Source organism: Suncus etruscus, chromosome 1 (genome assembly GCF_024139225.1).
Source record: "Suncus etruscus isolate mSunEtr1 chromosome 1, mSunEtr1.pri.cur, whole genome shotgun sequence".
Taxonomy (NCBI): domain Eukaryota; kingdom Metazoa; phylum Chordata; class Mammalia; order Eulipotyphla; family Soricidae; genus Suncus; species Suncus etruscus.
Genome location: NC_064848.1, coordinates 101,097,270 through 101,122,123, shown reverse-complemented (window position 1 = coordinate 101,122,123; position 24,854 = coordinate 101,097,270). Strand labels below are relative to the sequence as shown.

Genomic DNA, 24,854 nt, shown 5'->3' with positions numbered 1-24,854 from the left:
TCAGGTTCTTAAGATAACTTAAAAATTACTGAGTATTGGCAAACACCAACTAAAATGTATATGGCAACTGCTTTCCTAAGCAAGTGTAATTTGTTTTATGGCTGTTTAAGTTATACAACTGTTCTGCCATCGTAGGTAAACAATTATCTTGCTGTTTTTAAAGGTCACTGTAACTTGAGGTTCAAATTTCTGGCACAATTTTATTAGTGTTCACTTCTGAAGCTAATAAGTTACCACCATTTTCTATGTTACTCTCATTGTAACATCAGTAAAGTGACTTTCAATAAAATATTTATGTTATTTAAATATATGGCTCTTTGTAATGCATTTCCTCCTCCCAGACACTATTTCTCTTTCAAAAGCTTTGTGGGGTTAGGTAGGGAATTGTTTATTTTCTGTTTCAAAAAATAATAAAGACATCAGTCTAATGAGAATTGATGAGAAATATAGTTGAGTATTTTTTTTGAGTAAAGTGGGGTAAGGTAGGGATGGAGTTTGGTAATCAGCCCCTACTCTGCTAAATATTTTTGTGTAATTTTGTGTGGACCCTCATACATGCAGGCTCAGTTCCAGGGTACCAACAAACCAACATCCTCATTTAGTTGAATCTGTCCATGTTTTTCTAGGATTAACTGAACAAAAGATTATTTAGTGAAAGTTTGATTACTCTATTTGTTTCCTCAGTATGGGACAAATGGAGACACCTCTTTTTTAATATAATTTTTATTTTGATCATAGTGGCTTACATATTGTTGACAATAATATTTTAGGTACATATTTACATAAAATCGGGGATTCCCATCACCGATTTGTTCTCCCTACACCTCCGTTTTCGTCCTACCTCCCATATCCTCCTCCCTCACCCCCCGGGGCTGCTAGAATATGTGGTCCCCTCTGTACCTAGCTTAGTACTTAGTAGTCTTGGTCTTGGTGCCTCCCTTATTTCCCCCACTAACTGGGAGGCAGGACTAGATAGTTCAAGTTATGTGGTTTTGTTTGAAGAGAAAAGTAATAAACTGGGGTAAAAGTCTAATACGCCGAAAATGGGCGGAATCCTAGAAGCTCTCATCATCGGTTTGAGAGACGAAGGAGAAAAAGGTGAAACACCCCAACAGTACAAAAAGAAGTGTCAAATATCCAGTGAGCACTCCAACAATAACGATAAGCACCACAAAAAAAAAAAAAACATGGTCTTGAGATAAAAAACATGGCAGAGCACATAAAGAAAGAAAAGAAGAAAAAAATAAATATAAATGGGGACAACAACTTCAATAACCACACCAAAACAAAAGAAATCGACAAAAAGTAGATAGGTAAGTAAAAATAAAAAAATGATAAAAAATGAAGATAAAAAAATAATATATAAAAAATAAAAAAATGTTTTGTGCTTTTTGCCATTTTTTTACCCTCCTGCACTGGCACAGTAAATATTGGGGTCATTCTTAAAAGAATTCACTTGGCCTAAGAGATATGGGGTTTCTCCACCCTTGGAGTATATTGTCATGGGATTAACTATAGACTCCGCTCAGGTTCATTTACTCTCCCGGTGGTGTTTTCATGGTGTATGGAAGACCTCTGCTCCATCCTGGGTGATAAAATCAGACCTCTGTATCTAGAGATCTCAGTATCTGCACAGGTCCAGGAATGGGACTTATGATGAAGTCTTTCTTTGTGGTTCTAGAAGTTCTGTTCCCTCAGTGTCATTTTAATCCATCTTCTGTGGTTGGTGGTCTTGGTCTTTGCACTGATCCTATGATGGAACCTAGGATAGCGTCTTTCATTGTGTTTCCAGAAGCCCCATTCCATTGCAATTGTCTCTGCCAGACCTTTGGAACTGGGGATCATGGTTATTGTGCAGCTCATAGCTCAAACCCTAGACTAGGGCTTTTTTATTGGTCCCAGGATACATACAGTCCGGTCATGGTTCTAGCAGCCAGTCATCTGTAAATCGCGATCGTGGCTTTTGGACTGACCAAAGGGTGACAAGTCTGATTTTGTCTTATCATTAGCTGGTGAGGTAGGATAACCTGCTCTTAGGTCAAGTTGCTCCATTTTCCTCGTTGTCAGGATATCATATTAGAGCTGGCACTTGTTGGTGGCCCAGCAGTATTAAGGATGTTCCGGTGGGATTTGTTTCCTGTAGCTGTTGTGAAGAACTGTGCCAATGCTATGTCTGGGATCCAGGGTTCAAGGCTGGATGGATGGTGTCTAATCACCTGAGGTCTAAGTTGGGTCCGCGTGACATATTTTCAAGGTGGGAGATATCCCTGTATTGTAAACAAGTATGAGTTCTTATCCTTAGTAGATACGAGCTCTTTTTTTTATATCTAAGATTTCTCCTTTTTTTAGTGTGCCTTTGCAGGGAGAAATGGTGCTACATTATATTGTCAGTGCATTTGGGGATGGACAGAGAAGAAAACAGAAACAGGTCACACACCCAAAAAAAGATAAAAATAGGAATAAAAATATATGTGCTCACATATGTTTATGTAGAACAAACATTTTTAAAAAAATGAATTAACAACGTAATTAAAGGAACAAAGTGATGCAAGAGACTACCTTACTTTTGGGTAAAAGCAGATGAAGAGGTGGTGTAATACAGGTCTTATACTTAATGTTGGAAGTATGGGTTTCCCCATTGTCTTTTGGGATTTTTTTTTGTGGTGTGTGGGTTCCCAGGCACCTTTCCATCACACCCCCTGACCTTCTTGAGATTGGCAAAGGATTTGTGGCAGGGAGGTCTTGGAAGAGTTCTTGCATTGGGGATACTTTTAGAGCTAAGTCCGGTTTCAAGTAACAGTCCATGTTGGGGGGAGTTGGTTGCCTTTTCTTGCAGGGGGCGAGGACACCTCTTTTTTAACATCTGCCTTGGCTGATTTTTGACCTCACCCTCACCAAGTTTTCTGTATTCTGTCTAGGCAATGCTGTCGTATTTTAGTAGCTCACCTGCATTTGATACAGCAATGGACACTGGATAAATTTTAACTACAGTGATTTCTTAAAATTTTGTTCCACCTGTCTTTTTTATAATTTCCAAAGAAAGCTTCCATACCTTTGGGAATAAACAGTGAAAGACTTGCTATGAGACCTCATAATTAAAATTGATTCAGTTCTTTCCAGAGACCTTTAGTGCTTAAAAGAATTTTAGGACTGATGTGGCACAGTTTGGGACATGCTGAAATGGCAGAATAGTTCAAATAAGTCTCACATAAATTCAGATCACTACCACAGAAAAGTATCACCTCACTGTGATGAGAACGTTAAAATTTGGAAATATAAGAAAAATCAAAATGTGTTGGTAAGGATACACAGAAAAAGGGAGCTGTGTTACATTATTGGTGGTAATATACATTGGTACATCTATGGGAATTAAATGGTTGGAAATAGCATATGACTCAGCAATAGCTTCTCAGTATAGGAAAACAATAACTGGAAAGGATATTTTTTACCTAATCTTCAAAGATTTATTCACAGTAACCAACATGGAGTGAATTTTTATGACCATCAACAGATGACTAAGAAATACGTGATATAAATAATCCATGGACCATTGTGGATTACTATTATTATGCTAATAATATGACAATGTTACTATTATCTAACATTAAAAAAGATAATATCAGGCTATTTAGGGCAACATAGATTTATCTTGAAGTGATTATGCTAAGTGAAAGCTAGGAAGTCAATCAACAAATAGTATTCCTGAGTAGAATTTGCATAAAAAAATTTAATTGGCTAAAATCAACTCCTAGACCAGTGAAAACCATGGTAGTAACCAGAGGTAAGTACAGAGGAGCAGAAGTTGTAATTAGAAGGGGCTCCTCCTGGTGGTGGGATGATACTGGAACTTGATAAAATCTTACACCCCATGGAGCCAGCGAGGTGGTGCTAGAGGTAAGGTGTCTGTCTTGTGAGAGCTAGCCAAGGAAGGATGGTGGTTCAATCCCCTGGCATCCCATATGGTCCCCCCAAGCCATGGGCAATTCCTGAGCGCTTAGCCAGGAGTAACCCCTGAGCATCAAACAGGAAAACCAAAAAAAAAAAAAAAAAAAAAAAAAAACCTTACACCCTTGATTTCAAACTAAGCTGAAATTCCAGTGTGTTAAAACAGTTAATCTATTAGAAACAAGTAATCAGGCCCAGCAAGTGCAGTCTTCAGTATCAATGACAGTCACCTAGGAAACAACCGTCTTCTCAATGTAGGCTCTCCTCGGATTCCCTTGAGTTTGAAGCCCACAGAGTTCTGGGACTCTAATGATGAGTTTCCTCCCTCATTAGGAGATCCTGGGCAGCTAGTGTACCGGGAATAAACCCAGGCTCACTATAAGACAGGCTGTTTCATATGTTGAGATGTAATTTAGTATGACCACTTACTATGAAAACATGTTAGCTGAATATATAAATGTTAGAAACACTTGAATAAAATAAAGTCACAGGAAATTATAAAATGTTTATTTTTTATATAATTAATATCTGAAAGTTATACTATAAGAGTTTCTCCTGGTCAAAGAGAAATAGACTGATTTTATTGTTTGATGTGTTACCTTGCAAAGAACAGCAGACCAGGCCAGTTTTATTAATTTATTTGGTGATGCTCCCCCAAGTGGAGCTCAGGGATCCTGGGCCACTCAGATTATTTCTTGGTCCAGTGGCCAGACATTTCTATGTTAAATTCTAAGAATGTGATGTTGCTCAGGCCTTTTGGGGCCAGGGACCCCTAGGGCCACACCTAGTGGTACTTGGAAATTCTAGGGCTACACTAAAGCCAATATTATGTCTATTATGCCAACAACCATCATTCACAACTACCCCATGGCGATTATCTCTAAATATGGGGAAACAGGCTGAGATCATCTAAAATGGTGAAGCTACCTCTGTAGTAAAGAGGCATGGTCAGCATTAGAATCTAGAATCATGGTATGGTTAAAAAATTATTTTGCTAACCATTAAAAATACGATACTTCTCAGGGACTGTTTGAAAATTAGTAGGAAGGAAGCAAAAAAAATCTCATCATCTGACTCCTAGTGGTAAATATTATCTTTCCACTCCTTATGCTTTGTGGGAGATCAAAGGCTTAACAGAACTTGGAGACCTCTCCCTAAAATACACAGTTGGATGCCTAATATGCCAGTTGGATGGCACGCCTCGCAGTGCTTGGGGACCACTGCCTGAAATATTTAGCCCAGTTAGGTAGTCTTGATGGTGAGGGGTAGAAAGTTTTAACCCTGATCAAGTATCAGATTCATGGCCCACTTCATACATGTAGTGCTCAAATCCCGCTCACTGAGTGATATTTTTAAGTGTGAACACACTGGCATATCAAAATGGAAATATCATTATTAAAAAATGATTTCTGATTTTAAATGAAAGAAAACATATTTGGAAAATACTGAAATGTCTCAAGGAAATTAAAGTTACCTAGGATTCCATTGGCTAAAAATAGCCACTGTCTGTACTGTCATCCTCTAATTTTTTCAATTAATATTTTTTACATAATGAAACTCATAATGAAACAAAAGATTTTTTTAAAGGCATAAAGGCCAAAATGAATAATGACAAGAGGAACTTAGTAATGTATTTACCACTCAAATTATTCATCAGGTTTTAAGAGGCAGAATATAATTCTCTGTCCATTTACACTGTCAAAAAATGAGCTGTAAGCTGTAAAACCACTCCAGAGTATTCTGATATGATTTACCATGGACAACTCTATTCTTTTTCTTTTTTTTTCTTTTTCATTAAGTGGTCTAAATCATTTATTTGCTGATAATACATGACACATAAAGCTTTCAATAACACGTAAACATCCTTCTAAGAGAGGAGATGACACCTGTAGTCTATTGAAGACATGATTTTAGTATCTCTCCCCCAGTGAACAATACAGAATGCCTGAAATGTGCATACTTCAATTTACATACAAGGGGCTTAGCAAGACACAATGAAGCTCTGAATGGTGTAACAGTTCTCATACTATTAAAATCCCAAAGAATTTATTATCAAAACTAAAACTCAAACGTCAGCAGTATATGAAGTAATAAGTTTTTACAACAGCATGACAGAAGCGTGGTGACTGGAGTTTATATGCATCGTGGAAGGCAGAAAGCAAGAGCAGGGAAGAATTCCAGTTTGAATGCCGATTTAGTTCATCAAGCTTCTGTGGTTAAACGCTCATGACACACTGAATGAACTGGAAGAAAGAAAAGTCAACATTTTCTTCACATACTGTTTTAAAATCTAGAATTCTTTATCCAAAGGATTCCTCAAATCCTTACATTCCTTTTACGGTTTAAAGAATTTCTTAAATCCCAAATATTGATGGGATGACATGTATTTTGAAGAAGTACAAGACGGCACTCCTTAGTTTACAGTCTTGTAAACTAATCTTGTAAACAGCCCTATTACCTCTTCAGAAGATAAATTATTTTGAATTGTGACTTAAGTTGATTTCAGGATCCTCAATGAAGAATGTGTGCCTGGAACAGCCTTGGGCTTCAGAGCTTTTCTCAAAGACAAATTATTTGTTTATAGAAGGCAAAAGCAAGCACAGCAGTGCATGATGTGAAATGAGATACCTGACTAAAATTTCATAATGATCTGAGAGAAAGGCATTATTCCTAAATTCTCCTTTCTCAATCTCAGAGCAAAGACACTTGCAAGTATTTAGAATGAGTTGAACTTTGACTCAGGACTTTTAATGTTTATCAGTGTCTGGATATAGTAATAAATGAAGTATATATTCTGTATACATATTTATATTCTGTATCTATTCCTAGACCATTTAAATCTTGACTACCCTGGCATCCTTAAAATGTTCTCTTACAAGTTAACTACAAAAGAAATGTCTATTTGTTGTACATCTTGCCCTACCCCTTGTGCCTCTGCCCTGGCCCCCTGCCTGCCTATTTAGTTTTTCATTTGTGAAACTTACATCATCATATGGGAAATTCACGACACCCTGCTGAGAAGTATCTCGTCTTCGAAAGCTGTCTGTAAAACAACAGAGCACAATTTATGGGTCTTTTAAAATAATTCATTTGAAGTTACAATTAATTATTTTGGCACTGGGTTCAGATTGTACAACCAATATAAAAATATAAAATCAAATAAGTCATATGAGTTATGTGAATACATTTACAAAAATACAAATTGAATGAATTATAAATTAAATGAATAGTTTTAACATGGAATAAGTGAGGGCCTGGAGAGATAGCACAGCGGCGTTTGCCTTGCAAGCAGCCGATCCAGGACCAAAGGTGGTTGGTTTGAATCCCGGTGTCCCATATGGTCCCCATGCCTGCCAGGAGCTATTTCTGAGCAGACAGCCAGGAGTAACCCCTGAGCACCGCCGGGCGTGGCCCAAAAACCAAAACCAAAACAAAAACAAAAAAAACATGGAATAAGTGAGTATAAGATGTAGAAATTGGCTGTTTCTCTTTAGTTATTTGGAGCTGAAAGAAAACATTATTGATAGTAAAAGCTTTGCATCTTTCAAATCATAATCACGATCACAAAAAAATAAATATTAGAATTAAGAGGCTCAAACTATAATAATCTAAACTTAAAATAAATCTGCTACACTGGCAGCCCAGGAGGCTAAGGGTAGAGGTACAAGATGCACAAGGGAAACTTTGGTTTACCATCATTATGCTTGAAATTCAACTATGAAGAATTTGTAGTTCTCAATGGTCTCAATAAAAAATTAAAAAAAGATATTATGGGGCCGGAGAGATAACATGGAGAAAAGGCGTTTGCCTTGCATGCAGAAGATCGGTGGTTCGAATCCCGGCATCTCATATGGTCCCTTGAGCCAGCCAGGAACGATTTCTGAGCGTAGAGCCAGGAGTAACCCCAGAGCACTGCTGGGTGTGACACCCCAAAAAAATAAATAAAAAATGATATTATTTAACTAGAAAATAAATGGATGGAGATGATGGAAATATGAAAAAAAAAAAGGGCTGTGATCAAAATCCCAAATCTGAACTTTGTCCTCAAATATTTGTTAGGATGCTAAGAAATTATAAAACCACATTGTAAAAAAATGTATGAGAAGAATGGAACAGGAAAATATAAGCAGAAGCAAAGAAAAAAATCAGATTACTAAAGCATTTTCATTTAAGAAAAGGCTCTGAACCAGAGGACCACAATTTCTAATTATTTTCCAATAAGAGGAATTTAGGAAAGAACTACATAACTGAATAATTTCATTCCCTTTAACTCAGTGCTTCTCAAATAGTGGGACACGCTCCCCCCGGGGGGCACGAGGCTCTGTAAAGGGGGGCACATTTGACCTCGGCAAGCTAAGCCCCGTGTTTAAGTCTCTGTATGTCTTTGGAGTTAAGAGTTGCTGTGTCCTGCTTCAAACCCCGCTTCGAAAAGCTATGCATTGCAAAACATCTAGCCATTAATCCAGACTTCACCTCTGATTAAAAATCAGCTCAGATTATTTTATATATTTTTGTTTTGCAGGTTAAAGTTTTTTTTTAATAAAGATACTATTTACAGTAGCGCGGGGGCACGAAAAATGTTTTCTTCTTCCTAGGGGGGCATGACAGAAAATAATTGAGAAGCATTGCTTTAACTAGTCACATAATGGGGGGGGGGGGAATCACAGAGTACTGTTCATATTATGATTTTTTAAAGGAAGAAGTTATATTTTGAAACATTTTCGTGAAAATTGACTAGAATTCTTTTACGGGGGAGGTGAAATGCAGATCCAACAGGGTGTGGGAAAATTTCCCAGGGATTGAGTTTAGACTTCCTGCATGCAAAGCATTATTCATATCTTTGAAAGAATGCCCCAGCCTATGTAAGATTATCCTAATTACAGAATGCTTCCCAAAATATAAGCAAATGCAGATTTATTCTGTTAGAAATGTTTAATAGTAATGTTAACAGGATACTGAAGTTAATAAAAATAAAAAGTGATAAAATTCAGAAGTACCAAGTATCTACTTGGCCTGTGGTGACAGGTGACAAGATCTCAATAGCCTCACCTGTTAGAGCTCTCAGTTTAACACAACAGGCAATGTAGTCATCAAAAGTGATCTTTCCATTGGTGCTGTATCGTTTTGCAATTGAATTCACAGCCTGGGGACTCAACCTAAATCCTAAAAGAAGAAAAATCATCTAGCAAGTAAGTTTAAGAATTGGAAAAAGACCACTAAAAATAATCAAGAACCATTTTTTGTTGTTTTTGTTGTGGCCATCAGGGCTTATTCCTGGCTTTGTCTGAAAAGATCACTACTGGCAGGCTCTGGGCATCATATGGGATTCTGGAAATCGAACCAAACCTGACTAGCAGCATTCAAGGCAAGCACCCTACCCACTATACTATTGTTTTGGCCCCAATCAAGAGAAGTTTTTAAAAATTGAGCACTATAAGCCAGAACGATAGCATAGTGAATAGGGTGTTTGCCTTGTAGGTTTTGATCCCTGACATCCCATAAGGTCCCCTAAGCCTGCCAGGAGTGGCATCTGAGCACAGAGCCAGGAGAAACCTGTGAGCATTTTGGGGTAGGAGCTAAAAACCAAAAACTTAAAAAAAGAAATTAACACTCTTTTTAATTATGGACAAACTTTACAAAACATATCATTTTCATTTGGCATGCATTCTTAGAAATCAAAAGAAAAACAACTTTTAATAAATATAAATCAAATGGTTCCTACCCATTGTAGTCAGTGCCTTCTGCAATTCCTGAGGATCCACTGTTCCACTCCTATCACTGTCAAAACTGATGAAGTGCTGTCTCCAGCCATTCAGTACAGCCCAGAGCTCCTTAAATTCATTGAAACCCATTGTGCCTGACATATCTCTCTGAACTGTAATTAAGGAGTAGAGCAACTTTCCTTTGCAACATATGCTCAAGAGGAAGGTAAAAGATCAAGAGTAAGGGAATTTAATGTTTCTAATAAAAAGGTTCAAAGTTTTAGATTCCTCTTGGCATAGAATAAGAAGAATATAAACTGATATATAGATGCCATATGTAGGAATGGCTCTATGTACTCTGGAAAAGTGATCATCTTTAGGATGGGATGGTAGGGAATATATATGATGGTCCTGTTACCAGAACTGTACCACTCTGCAGAGGTTCCACCTTGTCCAGTTAGCCTGCATCCTGAGATCCCAACTGAGTCTAACACCCCACATAATTTTCCTGAAAATTTCCCTAGAAAATTAGGTAAGATATTGCAAAGGCAGAACTTGCTCACTGAGTTTAGCCACTATCATGTGAAAAATTCCAGTGCTTGAAGGTTAGGAAATCCCACAGATTAATCAATATTAAAACATCAATTTCCTCTGACCACTAACTTCTCTATTTGTTCTCCAGGCCTTCTTGGATTCTTAAACAAGTTACATTCTATTTGTCAAACTTCCTTCCCTTTTCATTTCTTTTGCATCTTAAAAGAAAATTATTTTGAAAAAATTTTATAGGTACTTGTTACTTTGAAGTAACTATTTTTGGTAAAGGAAAAAATACTCTTAAAAAATAAGAAAAGGATACATCCAGCATTGAAACCATCAGCCGACAAGTCTCCAAGTTAAAAGCTGTTAAGTCAAGAAAAGTACAACATATTAATACAATTTCAAATTTCAGAAAGTGCTTATATTAAATACACTACAGAATGTGATCATTTATACATTTTTGTTTGTTTTCTTTGGGGGAACACACCCGGTGACACTCAATTACTCCTGGCTATGCGCTCAGAAATTGCTTCTGGCTTGGGGGATCATTTGGGATGCCTGGGATCGAAACGAGGTCCATCCTGGGTTAGCCATGTGCAAGGCAAATGCCCTACCTGGTTCCACATTCAAAAATTTCTGCTGTCAGGCTCAGAGGACCATATAGGATGCCCAGGAGTGAAAGCAGATTGGCTGCATGCAAGGCCAATTCCCTGCCCACTGTGCCATCATTCTGGTCCTCTTTATATATTTTTTCTGTGAGAGAATTTCTTCTAGAACTAAAACTTGACTATAAAGTTCTGTTAACTTTAAAAGAAATATTTTTAGGTACTATTAATACTGTTCATTTACATAATATTGCTAACTATAGAATGCTTTTAATAGTTTTAGGTATCATAGTTTTCAAATTTGAGGGGGAAGGTATCTGTTTTTTACTTTTAGAGACAAAGAATGTTAAGATATATAGAATTTTCTTCAAAAGAAAATGAGTAGGGCTTATAGGCAAAACAAGAATGTCAACATGGGCTATATGTAGCAATAGTAAAGTAACAATAACATGTAGCAATAGTACAGTGGATAGAGTATTTGCATTGAATGTGGCTGACCCCAACATTTCTTGTGGCTCCCTAAGTCCACAAGCAGTAATTCCTGAGTGATGAGACAGGAGGAACCCGAGTACAACCAGATGTGGCCAAGGGAAAAAAAAAATCAACAAAACAAAAAAACTCACACACACACACACACAAAAAAAACAAAGTTAACACACTGACCATTACTGAAGTTGAGAGATGTGCCCTTATTCTTGGGTAAGATACTATATCTATATCTATATCTATATCTATATCTATATCTATATCTATATCTATATCTATATCTATAATAGATATATATATATAATCTTTCAGAAAAAAGTTATTTTCCCCATTATTGTGGTAATAATAGTATTTCCATATGAGGTGGTGCCGGAGATCTGGGTTAGGTTGGTGCTGAAGATCAAACCTATGGCTTCCCACGTGCAAAACATTTGCTCCACACCCTAGGGAGTGTCTTTGAAGGTATTGTCTTGCCTTTAAAATGGTAATACAATAAGATAAATTCACTATAAGAACCATAATGTATTATTTATTATCTACAACGGGGAGTAGGAATACAAAGTAACTTTATCCCAGTTTACTACTGACTATAAGTAGTTGTTTTTGCTGACTTGATGTTTAATCATTTTTCTTTTTGCTAAGATGTAAGACACTGAAGAGTAAACTTACCTCAATAACACTAGAACTATATAAGCTTAATATGTGAAATAAAGTAAATATGATAAACATGGTAACTAGAACTAATAAGAGCATCCTGGAATGAGGCCCCATGTGCAATTAATTCAGTGATGGTAACTCTCAGAAGCCTTAGAGTTCACCTCTAGTTTGAAGGTGTTCTGTGGGGATTTCTACTCACTGAGAAATTAGATGATATCCATCTACGAGCATCCTACCCAAGCATTAGGAACTCAGAAGTAAATTAAGACCTTGCATCTTACAGAGTGTTTATAGGAATTAATGTCTTTGAAGGGATTACTGTATAGACACCAAAATTCTTAAAGTAAATTGACGTTATACAGATAAAGCTGAAATAAGTTCTGATGCTTGTTAAGATGCATATAAAATGATCCATCTTCACAACTCTTTCTAGCTTCACTTGTTTTCTCTAGCAAAACTAAATTTAAGATAATACTAAGCTAAATCATTATTGTAACTATTCCAGAGAGTATAAACTATTGATTTTCACTTGTAAAAGCCCTGTGCTTAGCATATATATTATCAAAAATCTCTTATTTATCACCTGCTCCAAGCATTGCCAGGAATAACTGCTAAGCATTGCTGGGTTTGCCCTTCCTGTACCCTACCCCACCAATTAAGAGAAGCCAGAAAGTTATATTCAAAGCAGGCAAAAGAGACATGTATTGTTTGAAGAGGCTGCACATCAGACCCTGCTAAGCTATTCAGCTTTTTGTTTTAGAGACATTAAAAAGAAACTAAAGATCCTTAGAGCTACAGATTAGAGCTTGTGTCAGGAGTGCTTGTGTCTTTGTTGTGAGAATGATTTCAGAGGATGATAATACAAAGGGCAGTAAATCAAAGTGACCAGAGAACCCAAACAGACAAACAAAACTCATTCCAGTCTAGATGAACATGTCTTTGTGAGGAAAACACTTGCTCAATTTCATTTTTTGTTCTTGGGGATGTGAATAAATAAGCTAATGCAGACCATAGAATATAATTCAGTGATTAAAAAGAAAAGAGGACTGCAGAGATAGTACAGCGGGTAGGGTGCTTGCCTTGTTCATAACCCACCATGGTTTGACCCCTGACACCGCATCTCTGGTTCTCCAAGCATGGCCACGAGTGATCTCTGAACACAGAGGCATGGAAAAAGAAGGTAAGAGAAAAAGAGGAGGAAGGAAGGCTGTTACTCAATTCTATTTTTTCCTCAAATTTTATTATTTTTTCTCAATTTTTATTTTTTTAATCACAGAATTAGCCTTTCTTGAAGCTGTTTTTTAATTTAAAATTTTCACAAAGGAATAACTGCTATAAGTTGTCTTTTATTTACTAGATTCTTTTTTTGTAATTCATTCCAATAGACAGGTTCAAACATCTTTTCTTCTAGGAGGAATCCACAGAAAGTCTGACAGAAAATAATATTCCAGGAGCTTCTTCAACACTTATAATAAAGGGGAACACTTATAATAAAGGACAAAAATAAAAAAGATGGGGGCTGGAGTTGTGGTGCAAGCGGTAGGGCGTTTGCCTTGCATGTGCTAACCTAGGATAAACTGTGGTTCAACCCCCCAGCGTCCCATATGGTCCCCCAAGCCAGGAGCGATTTCTGAGCATTAGCCAGGAGTAACCTCTGAGCATCACTGGGTGTGGCCCAAAAACCAAATAAATAAATAAATAAAATAAAAAAGATGAATTAACTATATTATTGTACAACAATTTGCTTACAAACTCCACTTCTAGGAATGGATGTTTCCTTTTAAAATTATTAAGCAGGTGTCCATCATCTGACCTGAGTATTGCTCAGAATGAAGTTAGTCAGAGGAAGAGTGAGAAGGAGATGGGCAGATCATGATCTTTCTCATCTATGGGATATAAAGAAATATATTAAGGGGACACCAAATGTCCAAGATATAGAGCCTGAGAACTGGTCTACAGAACTGCACTTACCACAACAAGGATATCTGGGGCTGAGTAGGGGAAGGCGGAACATAATAGTGGAGCAAATACCCAGGTGAGGGTGTAAATTGAAACATTATATGCAGGAAACCCTATCACTAACAGTGTTGTAAATAATAACTAAAATAAAATCAAAACTACAAAAACAATGACAGTTAAAAATAGCAATATTAACAATAAAAAACAGGTGCATAGAGGCATTGGACTCTTAGCCCCCAAATGGTCTTATATTGTATTTGAAAATTGGTTTAAGAGACCAATGACTATATGTCATTTCTGTACTACAAAACTCCCCATGGCAAGTTGTCGAGAACACTCTAGGCTCCATAGTATAGTGAGAAGAAAAGAAATTGAGTGGAAGAGGAGAAACATATATATGAAAGGATGGGGGATAGGGGTCAAGAGGTCTCAGTGCATTGGTAGTTAAGGACAGTACTGAATAACAATAACAGAGTCAACAACAATAAAATCCTGAGACCCAAACTTTAAACATCAAAACTTAGAATGGACTTGGCAGGCTAAGAGACAGGAAGAGGTGGCATAGGATGGACTCTGGGAACATTGGTGAAGGGAAGTTGACACTGGTGGTGGGTGGGATTGGCCCTGTAATAGAGTATGTCTGAAACCCAACTATAAAGAACTATAAAGAACTTTGATAATCACAATGGTTTCAATAAAGTTAAACAAACAAACAAAAAGCTTCCCATGAACTTTATCAGTGAAGAGGTGGACTGTTTCTTACTGCCACTATAAACAGATGACAACAAGCCCATGAATTCATCACATGCTCTGGATGACTCAGCAATGATTTCTTTATAACTCAGGGATTGCAGGCCATCCCCAAATGTGGCTTCCTCAAATAAAAGTTTTTTAAGGAAGGATTTCTCTCCAAATATGTACAGCCCAAATTGTAAGTCAGATTCTAAAACCTGTCGGTTCGCTCCACAGAAAAGATGTGTGCAAAGTAATAGTCTCTATTGTGACTTCATTCACTCCTATAAACTCTGCTCTCTGACCTCTGTTCCAGTTGCTAAAGTTTTAACTATGAACAATTTAAATACAGTGCTTATGACAGTATTTTTTGGGGAAAAAAATCCAATTTGGAAAATGTTGCTTTGTTTAGGAATAGATAAAATGACAGAAACATAGATGTTTCCTCCCATATTCCATCTCAGCAAGGAAATGTTAGCAAGATATGCAAGTCATAAAATAAAAGATCATAAAAATAGAAATGTAAATAATTTTTAAAAAGAAGTGAATCTTGATAGCTAGAGTACAGAGGGTAGAGCATTTGCCTTGCATGTGGGCAATCCGGGTTCAATTTTCAGTAACTCATACAGTCTTCCATCCCTGCCAAGAGTGATCACTGAGCACAAAACCAGAACTAAGCCCTCAGCACTCCTAGACACCATGCACCCCCCCCCCCGCACACACACAATAAACTAATCTAGTATATATACTATGGCAGTCCAAAAAAAGAAAATGCCCTTAGTAGGGTCAGAGAGATAGCAGAGTTTAGGGCCCTGCCTTGCATAGCTAAATCCCTTGTTCCTTGTTCCATCCCCAGCATCACACTAGGAATAGCAGGAGTACCACGTGCTTCCGTGGCCCAAATCTCCTCTGTCTCATATGAAAATTCTCATGTGAGAATTTTAATTTAAGCATGTTCGTTCACACCTAGTCTGAGAAATGGAGGTTTGATATATTGTTCATTTCAACAAACACATGGCAAAGAAATTAGTAGGGAAGGTATCTGAGCTATCAGTATTATTTTTTTTTAGATATTTGTCCTGGTGGCATTGTGTGTGTGTGTGTGTGTGTGTGTGTGTGTGTGTGTGTGTGTTGTGAATATACAGCAAGGATACAGTGTCTTTGCAAAGGCTCCTCAGCTCCAGCTTCCAAAGATCAAAGAAGGTGCAAGTGTTAACTGTAAGACAGCCAGTCATGACCATGAGGTACTAAGGTAGCAGGTGTAGTGTACAAACATGTCCAGAGTTCAGAAATTAGAAGCAGACTTTTCTTCTCAGAGGCCTCATGTTTCCAGCAGAGAGATGTGGAAAGGGGAAAGAAGCCTGGAGTTTTGAGGGTGTTATAGTAAGCCGTACCCCAGATAGAGCTGTGAGGCCAGGCAGAGCCCAGATCCCAAAAGGTACTTGAAGACTGGCCGTGTAGGAACCCGGAAATGGGGCAGCACTCTAGGACCTGCAATTCAAAACCCTAAATACCACCTGGCTCAGGGCAGAGGTGGCTCTTGGCACACAGCAGTGAATGTTAGCTCCTCTCATTGATGTCACCCAACCTGGCAGATTTTATTTCGGTACCTTAAGTCCTCCCTGGAGAAGGAGGCCACATAAGAGGTCTCATTGGTTCTTGGTCTAAAGACACAAAGCTCAAATGTAAGACATTTCCCCCCACCCCATAAAATGTGGCTGGTGTGGACTGATTTATTAAGAACCGTTTTCAACTAAGTAGTTGTTTAGGAGCTACATCAGGGGTACTCAGTGGCTATACCTGGCCTTGTATTCGGAGTTCACTCCTGGCAGTCCGTGGAGGGAATCAAAGTAACATTTTGAAAAAGTAAACAACCTAATAGCTTTAGAAATAGTTCTGAAATTAAAGACATTGAAATAATACTCAGAGTTGAGGGCTGGAAGGACTGGCTCAAGATATAAAGCTCACCACAAAGAGTGGAGAGTGCAGTTTGAGAAATAACTATGGTGATAACTATCATAACAATGTCAGTGAGTGAGGGACGTAGAGGATCTGTCTCGAATATGGGGGTGAGTTAGGGGAGGAAAGAGATGGGGGCATTGGTGAATGGAAGGTTGCATGGATGAAGGAGGTGTTCTTGTTATGACTGAAACCCAACTACAATTAAGTTTTTAATCACGGTGTTTAAATAAAGAAATTATTTAAATTAAAAAAAATAAAGAAATCTTTCTGAGTGGGCTTCCAAGTAGTTCTCAGGAAGTTGGGGAGTGAGAAGGGGGCATGGACTCCTAGTAAAAGTGGGACAACCAGTCCAGCCCATTCAGTGATAAGACTCTGTGATAGTAGGGACCACCTAGATCCTGCAACAGAGCTGAGTAGGGGGCATGCTGTGATGGGGGATAAACTGGGTCCCTAATCCCATACAAACTCCCAAGACCCAGCTTTTGAAATTCTTTTACTAGATCAGATAAGCTGTTTCTAGGAAGGCTACAATCATAGTAACTACCAAAATATCAAACACTTTGGAGAAAAAGAAACTCGTGTACAGATGGCGGGAATGTATAGTGCAGCTTCAATGGAAAACAGTACAGCGGCACCTCAAAATATTCAAAATAGCTCTACCTCAGGACCCAAAATTCTGCCTCTGGTTTCTTGGTTAGTTACACTTCTGAGTATCTAAGTACCTATCTAGTTATTTATTTGTTTTTTTGCCACAGTGGTGCTCAGAGGTTATTCCTGGCTCTGCACTCAGAAATCACTCCTGGCAGGCTTGGGGGACCATATTGGATGCCAGGAATCGAACCTGGGTCAGTCCCAGATTGGCTGCATGCAAGGTGGTATCGCTCTGGCCCTAGGTACCTATGTAATTAGAAGATAGACACATTCTATATTTATTATAGCACTTTATTTGTTTTGGGTCCAAATTTGGCAGTGCTCAGGGGTTACTCTTGGCGCAGTGTGCCGAAGCAATTCCTATTAGTGATCATGAGTGCTAAGTGGTTGGAGCAGGGTTGGCTCATGTAAACCAAGTGCCTTGCCTCTGTACTGTCTGTCTCTCTTGCCCTACACTTCCATTTATAATGGATAAATTATGGAAACAACCCATGCCCAACAATGAATGACTGGCAAAGATGTTAGAGATGTGGAAATATTAATTATAAAATAAAATAAAGAAAAGAAAATAGATAAAATCTTGGCTTAGAGAGAGAGTGAAATTTTTAAGGAGCTTTCCTGGCTCATCACCATTAATACCATGCCCTAATATATATCATAAAATCTTGCCACTTGAAACAACATGAATGGAATTGGTGGAGATTGTACTAAGTGAAATAAGTCAGAAGTAATGATAGGGGCCAGAGAGATAGCATGGAGGTAGAGCGTTTGCCTTGCATGCAGGACAGTGGTTCAAATCCTGGGATCCCATATGGTCCCCTGAGCCTGCCAGGGGCAATTTCAGAGCATAGAGCCAGGAGTAATCCCTGATCACTGCTGGGTGTGACCCAAAAACAAACAAAAAAAGAAGTAAATGATTAACAGCAGATGAATTATTCATATGGAATATGAAGACACCAAGCAAAGCACATAAATCTAAACCAAATTCTTGCCTTCTGGCTACAGATCTATGGTAACCAGAGGGTGGTGATAGGGAAGGAGCAGCAGATGGGGAGGGTTCCTCTACTGGAGTGATGGAGGCCACTGAAATTCTGGTAGTAGTTGCAACAGTGACATATTTGATAAGGTGTGAGACTGTACTTCTAAAACATGCAGTGCTGAAAGCCAAACTTGCAACATAAAAATAAATAAAAAAATTTTAATGACAGAAAATAACTCAAGTTTCTTTTAGAGAAATTCTGATGCCAACTACTTACGTTTATATCCTCCTGCAATGCCCGACTGCGTCAGGCATCTCTGCAGTTCATCCGCATCTATTTGCCCATCCTTGGGAGGTAAAAATAAAGAGAAAGAATAAAAAATGGGTATTATTTTGTAAGAAACATTTAAAAATACTTTTAAAGAAAGGCCTTCAAAAAGTAGGCATCCCTTTCCTTTCTACATTCAGAAACCATCCAATGATGAAAGATACACATTTAAGACTTGTGTTAAGACTTCTTCAGCAAGTGAATAATAACTGGGGCCAAAAATTAAACATATATTTTTAACCTACAAGTATACTGGGGGAATTCAATACCACACTCTAACTTCATAATTAAGAAATTTTAGTACAATGTTTAATACAATGTTTTCCAAAGCAGTTGATATCACCCCTGAGAGAAGGTTATATTAGGCTTCAGTATAATTGAGAGGCGCTGTTTGTTCTCATAAAGAAGGCAGATTTCCTAGATTTTTTTCTCAAAATATAGGTGGTCAAATGATTTTTATAATTCTATTTTAGCATTACAAAGCTCTTTTCATCATTTCCTTTAAGGTACTGGATTTGGATATGGTACAAACACTCTCAAATATAACAGCTTTTTTTTTAATAAAGTAACTGAGGTAAAGAGCTTTTTTCCTCGCCCATTCATGGTACGCTTAAATATACAAAGGCAAGTAGAAAACTAGTTGTTTTTGTTACTGTCATTGCTTTAAGATGCCACTATTGACAGAGCTCAGGGACACTCCTGGAGGGCCTCATGGGAACTATAAAGCATGCCAGAGACAGAGCACAGGACAGTTATGTACAAGGCAGTAACTCTGAACATTGTACTATCTATCTTCTCAGCCCTGAGAACGGTTTCTATCACAAACTGTTCTTCAGCATAAGGTAGGAAACTTCAAATTAGAAATTAAAAAATAAAAGTATGTAGTTGCTTAAAAATTGGGGCTGAAGGGGCCGGAGAGATAGCACAGCGGTGTTTGCCTTGCAAGCAGCCGATCCAGGACCTAAGGTGGTTGGTTCGATACCCCGGCGTCCCATATGGTCCTCCATGCCTGCTAGGAGCTATTTCTGAACAGAAAGCCAGGAGTAACCCCTGAGCACCGCTGGGTGTGGCCCAAAAATAAAAAAAAAACAAACAAAATTGGGGCTGAAGTGATAAAACAGTGGGTAAGGCATTTATTTGCCTTGCACATGGTTGACTGGTGTTCAATCCCCAGTATTCATTATGGTTCCCAAGTACTGCTAGGAGTGATTTCTGAGTGCAGACCTAGGAGTAATATCTGAGCACCACCACAGGGTGTGACATCCCTCCCCCTCAAACTGTATTCCTCTTTAGTTTTAGTGGTGGCAATGCTGATGATGGGAGAACACAGATCAGCTCAGTAAATGTAAAGCTTGGTTTATAAAGAAACCTCCTTCATCATTTTTTTGGGGGGGGAAGATGGAGGGATGGGAGAGGCTCTCAAGCTGAGCTGAGGAGGCCTAGAGGTCCCTCCCAGTCAACAGGCCAGAGCCAAACCCAGTGGTGCTCAAGGGACACAATGAACAGTATTCAGAGAGACCAGGTAGTACCAATCCAGGGACACAGGGCATACAGGGTTGTGGCATCTTATCCTTTGCACTATCTCTATAGTTCCAATACCTTTACTTTTGTGGTGAAAGGTTTCTACAGATCATAATTACAGCTAGAAAATAACAAGTCCCCGGAACCTATTCATTAGCTGACCAATGTAACAAATAAATTATGTTAATGATTTTAAAACAAAAGTACTCAAATCCTTAAGCCCAGAGGCATCATAAATTCTACATGAGGAGCAGGATCAATAATGTGGCAGACAATGGATATGCTACAGCCCCAGGGCTGCTGAAAGTTAAGGAGGTAGGGTCACTTACACCTTGAAGGCAGTGGTGGCAATCTAAGAATACTAGAGCCTAGAGGTTTGCTGCCTCTGATGGTTTCATAGATACTATCAAGAAATACAGTGAAGGTGAATACCTAAGGTGAAGCTTTTTCAGGTTTCACCACAATTTTCCATTCAGGCTCTCTAACTTTTTTTTTTGGATGTTATAGTAATAGAGGGGTCTTAAATTTTTGGTCCCATGGAAGGCAATTTCACTTAAGGATTCTGTCATTTCTAGCATTTGGTAAAAACAAAGCTGAACTGAATTAACAGCAAACATCCCCTCTGTGAGAGAAATGTTCCCTCAAGACCTTGGTCACCTTTCACACAACTCAGAAGGAAGGGGGAAGTTGACTTTCATTTTTTCTACAGGTAAACCAACCACATACCTAATATGGACATAGAAGAGCTGACCTAGTAACCAAATTTTCATGAAAGGGAAATAACTGCACAATCTTAATTTCCTGGTAATTTCCAGGTAGCAACTTACTTTGGAAGCAATGTAGATTTTTTGCATAAATCAGTTTTTTCTAAGGGGTAATTAACTTACAATAAAATTCAAACCAGACCAAATGTGTCTATGATAACCTGGCTAAATATTACTGGTGCATATCTTTAAGGGGTCAGGAAAGGAGTTTAATGTTCAAAACCGCTATTTTCTCCATAGTTCTGCAAAAGGTGGTTCCATTTTCGAAGTTTAGAATTCCCCTGCTTTTCAAATATCTGACCCCAATTCAATCACAAGTTTTGTTTTGAATTGACTTGAAACAGCACAAGTAACACGTTGCCTTAATTTGTTCTAAAATAAAAGGGCAAAGTGTTACATGTTTTACATCCAGATAAAAGCAAACGTCCATACTGATAAATTGCCTTTTGTCTCTTTTTCCTCTCCTAGAAGCAATAGGATTCTTTTCCAGAGCAAACCTAACTTCTCCTGTGCCCTTTAATGTGTAATCAAGCACGTTTCCATAGTAGATGAAAGCTCACCTGCCCAGCCACAGCAGCAAAGTACCCGTAGAGAGGATCCTGAGTTTGTCCTGGAAATGCAGGCCCTCCGGGAGCCCCTCCATACTGTGAAACAGGAAACAGAAACTTCATTCCTCTGAATCAAGATTTTTACCAGGAGGTGCCCATGTGCCAAGTCAGACAACTGCCTGCCCTCCCCATCATTTACCCACCAACCACCACCTGGCCCAGAGGAAGGCAAGCCTCACTCTCCTCTTATCATTTTAAAACAGAAGGCATAGGATCCTTCACGCGGTAGACAGAGCTCACCCTTACCAGCCATGAGTTGGTCTTGACAGTGACCTGTACCTAAGTGGGGACATTTTAAGACAAATCGTCCATGCGTGGTCACTGATGTCAACGCAACCCAGGCAAGGGGCTCAGAACTGTTCTTCTGTTTATTCACTCATGTATAACGGGGAAGGTATTTGTAAAGTGTGATAGGAGCCAAACAAGTCTGGAGGTGCAAAAAAAAATACTGAGCAGGTGTAGCTCAGGGCATGGAGCGAAGTATTATTCAAAGCTGGACGGGGACACCCAGAGAGGGAACATTCCTACTAAGAGCAGTTCCCAAAACTCGCATCCTCGACTCGCAAGGTGGGGCGCCCTATTATTTTTTTTTTACTCTATCCGACTTTCTAGGACTCCCAACACCCTTTTCTTTGGCAGGGAAAGAGGATGGCCTCAGGTCCACTGTAGACTAAAATGGCTCTTCTAAGAAGGAGGAGAAGGAGGAGGAAGTCAGCAGCCAGGTTGCACCAACCCATGCAGCCCCCCCAAGGGCGACTGGGTGCGCTTGGGCGGACACAAGCACCCTGCTCCCGGCCCTCCCGCGGTGCCATCTAGGGGTGCGGGCTTTCGGTGGGCAGAGGAGCAGGAAGGAAGAGAGCAACCCGAAGACAGCGGCCTGGGGCGACTCAGAAGAGCAGGAGAAGTCGCGAGCATCGCCCCCAAGGCCTGGTCCCCACGGTGGCCTCTGGGAGCCCAAGAGCAGGCAGCACTTACCCCTCCTGGGTAGTACCCGCCGCCGGCGCCAGGGTGCCCGGGGTACGCCATGGTGTGGACTGAGCTGCCGCGCCCAGCGCCCCGCCTCCCCGCTGCCCTCCTGCCCAGGCCCGGGACCGCCCTGGAGCGCACCACGCGCACGGTGCAGGGGCCGCGCCCCACGCCCGCGAATCCGTCGGGGGCCTCAGCCCCGCTTGAGACCCAGCTTCACCCCACTTCCCTCTGCTACGTTGGCTGCGGCCTGCGGAGGGCGAGCACCCTCCCGGGCCCGGCCTCGCTTCGGGTCTGGGCGGCCAGGCACACCCGCCCCTTTCTCCCTCCCAAGAGAATGGCACCTTCCGACCGACACTGTACTGGGCCCCCGGAATTCTCCTCTCCCCCCACTTCTTCCTTCTCGGAGATTCCCCCCCCCCCCTCCTCGTTTTGGTGTTTGTTTTGTTAAGTAACTTTAGTGAGCGTGGCCCACCCTTCTTGCAGTTGTGACTTTGGGGAGGAGAGACTAATGGCTCCGGGCACCTGTGGGTGATGGTTGGAAGATCAGGCTAAGTTAGTGCTTTTGGAAAGAGGAGCTAGCTGCAGGAGCCCGATGCTCAGGGCTTTAGCCTGGGAGTTGCATGTTTCATACAACTGCAGAAATGAGTTTCTTCACTAAGGGAACTTCTTTGCTAGTTAAGCTGGCGTTGCTTGGAGATGGCTTGCGGAGGACTGAGGCCCTTTACTGGGCAGGGCTTTGCAGCCTTGCCCAAACCTTCCTTTAAACAGTTGGTTAGAGCTCATCGGGCTGAGAACACATGCCAGCTGGAGATCCTGGTTCGACCCTGGTATCTCAGGGTCCCCCCGAGCACTGCGGAAAGCGAACCCAAGGACCTATTTAGGAGGCCCCACAGCCACACAGGGTGTGGTCTCAAAGCTGAGTTTGAAAACTATCTGAATGATTCAGGCAAAAACAATCTCTCTTCAAAATTACTCACTGGCCCTAAGGCAAGAAAAGTTAAGAGAGCCTAAAGTTAAGAAAGGTTAAGGGAGAGCCTAGAGTGTTGCTAAATAATGCGGGTAAAAAGGATGTTAAATGTTGAACTTAACGCTCAGATCTATTTTTCTTTTCCCTCAGTTGCAGTAAAATCAGGAGAGACATTTTTACTTTGGTTTAGTTTCTAGTGATTTTAGTCACATAGAATGTTTTCCCGAATATTTTTGTTTAAAGACATAGACCAACATTTTTGTGGTCTTTGTTTTGAAGTTTTGAAGAGTCATTAATATTGGTCAGAGCTCAGTGGAACCAGTATTGAGTATCTGCTCTGATGACTTTGCTTGGTGAACAGGGTTACCAAAGCTATAATAAATCAAGAAAACATCTGGTGGACACTAAGAGTCATGATTTCTGTCCACCTCCCAGGGCCAGTCCTGGACTGAATTCCATGAGCATCAGGGCATGAGAAAGCTTTTGTTTTTCTTTGTTTTAAATAATGGTACCACACCCTGCAATGCTATTGTGGGTGATCATTGCCATGGTCTAAACATGAAACTTTCACTTTATATTTTCTTCTAATAGTTTTAAAGTTTTGGGTCTTTTGACACATAATTTCTTGGTCTGGCTTCTCAGGACTACACCAATGAGAGTGGTGTGGGAGGAAGATGAGGGGTACATGGATAAACTCAGGGCCTGGCATGCGCAAGATTATTTTGTAAACCCATAAAAAATGTGAGCAAGATTTTATATTCTCTTGATGAAATTGGAATTTGTGCCAGTATATGCAGGTATATAAAAAAAATATACTTATTGATGTGAGCTAGATAAAGTAAACATACTGTATATTTCACAATATGTGCTCTACCACTAGCTTTTTGCTGAAAGGCATAGAAAGTTTTAGAGGATCATCAGGGTGGTGAACTAACTAAGCTTAGGCCTTTCTTCTGAAACTTTTGTCAGTTTCGATTAGGTGAGTAGAGTAGATGACAACAATCCAATCCAAGGCCTCATATATGCAAAGCCTGTATTGACCACTGGGCAAACCTTCGGTGCCCCTTGTATGGAAATTTTGAATTAATCAAAAGAGTCTATGGGCAGTCAGCTGCTGTGTGGTTGTTTTTAATGATCAGCAAATGGGCTTTCTGTTTCTTTCATAATCACTAATAAGGTAAGAAGACATATTGTCTTGGTTCATAGTCATTTAATAGACAAAGTGGGCAGGTATTCTTTCATAGGTGGGGGCAGGGAGTTGAATCAGGAAGTTGACTTTTCACCTGGAAGTCCTCTGGCAGTTGGAATAAAGGTGAAGCTTATTTGTTTAAAAGTATGGCTATGGCTATGTAGCAATACAGCTTTATTTATAGACATTAAAATTTGAATGTCATCTCATTTTCATTGTCTTCAATATTATTTTTTTCCTCCTCCAACGGATAAAATAATTGTTTTAAAGGATAGCTCCCCAGACTGTCCTTA

The 24,854-nt window shown here is 39.6% G+C and overlaps 1 protein-coding gene across 1 annotated transcript; it reads right to left on the bottom strand.

Annotated features, from left to right (window-relative positions):
* Positions 1-4,430: 4,430 nt before the first annotated feature.
* Positions 4,431-22,519, bottom strand: SRI (sorcin). Its single transcript, XM_049769151.1, has 8 exons — positions 22,412-22,519; positions 21,389-21,472; positions 18,493-18,562; positions 10,504-10,547; positions 9,668-9,815; positions 8,995-9,108; positions 6,930-6,988; positions 4,431-6,188 (listed from the first exon to the last, which is right to left on the bottom strand). The coding sequence occupies exons 1-8, from the start codon at positions 22,460-22,462 to the stop codon at positions 6,162-6,164; spliced, it is 597 nt and encodes a 198-aa protein (XP_049625108.1). The 5' UTR covers positions 22,463-22,519; the 3' UTR covers positions 4,431-6,161.
* Between the last annotated feature and the right edge of the window lie 2,335 nt (positions 22,520-24,854).

What these genes read in the sequence shown, in the direction of transcription:
- SRI (XM_049769151.1), bottom strand. Translation starts at nt 22,462, where the DNA reads ATGGCGTACCCCGGGCACCCTGGCGCCGGCGGCGGGTACTACCCAGGA. An exon ending in TTGCTGCTGTGGCTGGGCAG is followed by an intron (nt 18,563 to 21,388) that starts GTGAGCTTTCAT and finishes TTACCTCCCAAG; the next exon opens with GATGGGCAAATAGATGCGGA. An exon ending in TGATGGTTTCAATGCTGGAT is followed by an intron (nt 9,816 to 10,503) that starts GTATCCTTTTCT and finishes ATTACAGTTCAG; the next exon opens with AGAGATATGTCAGGCACAAT.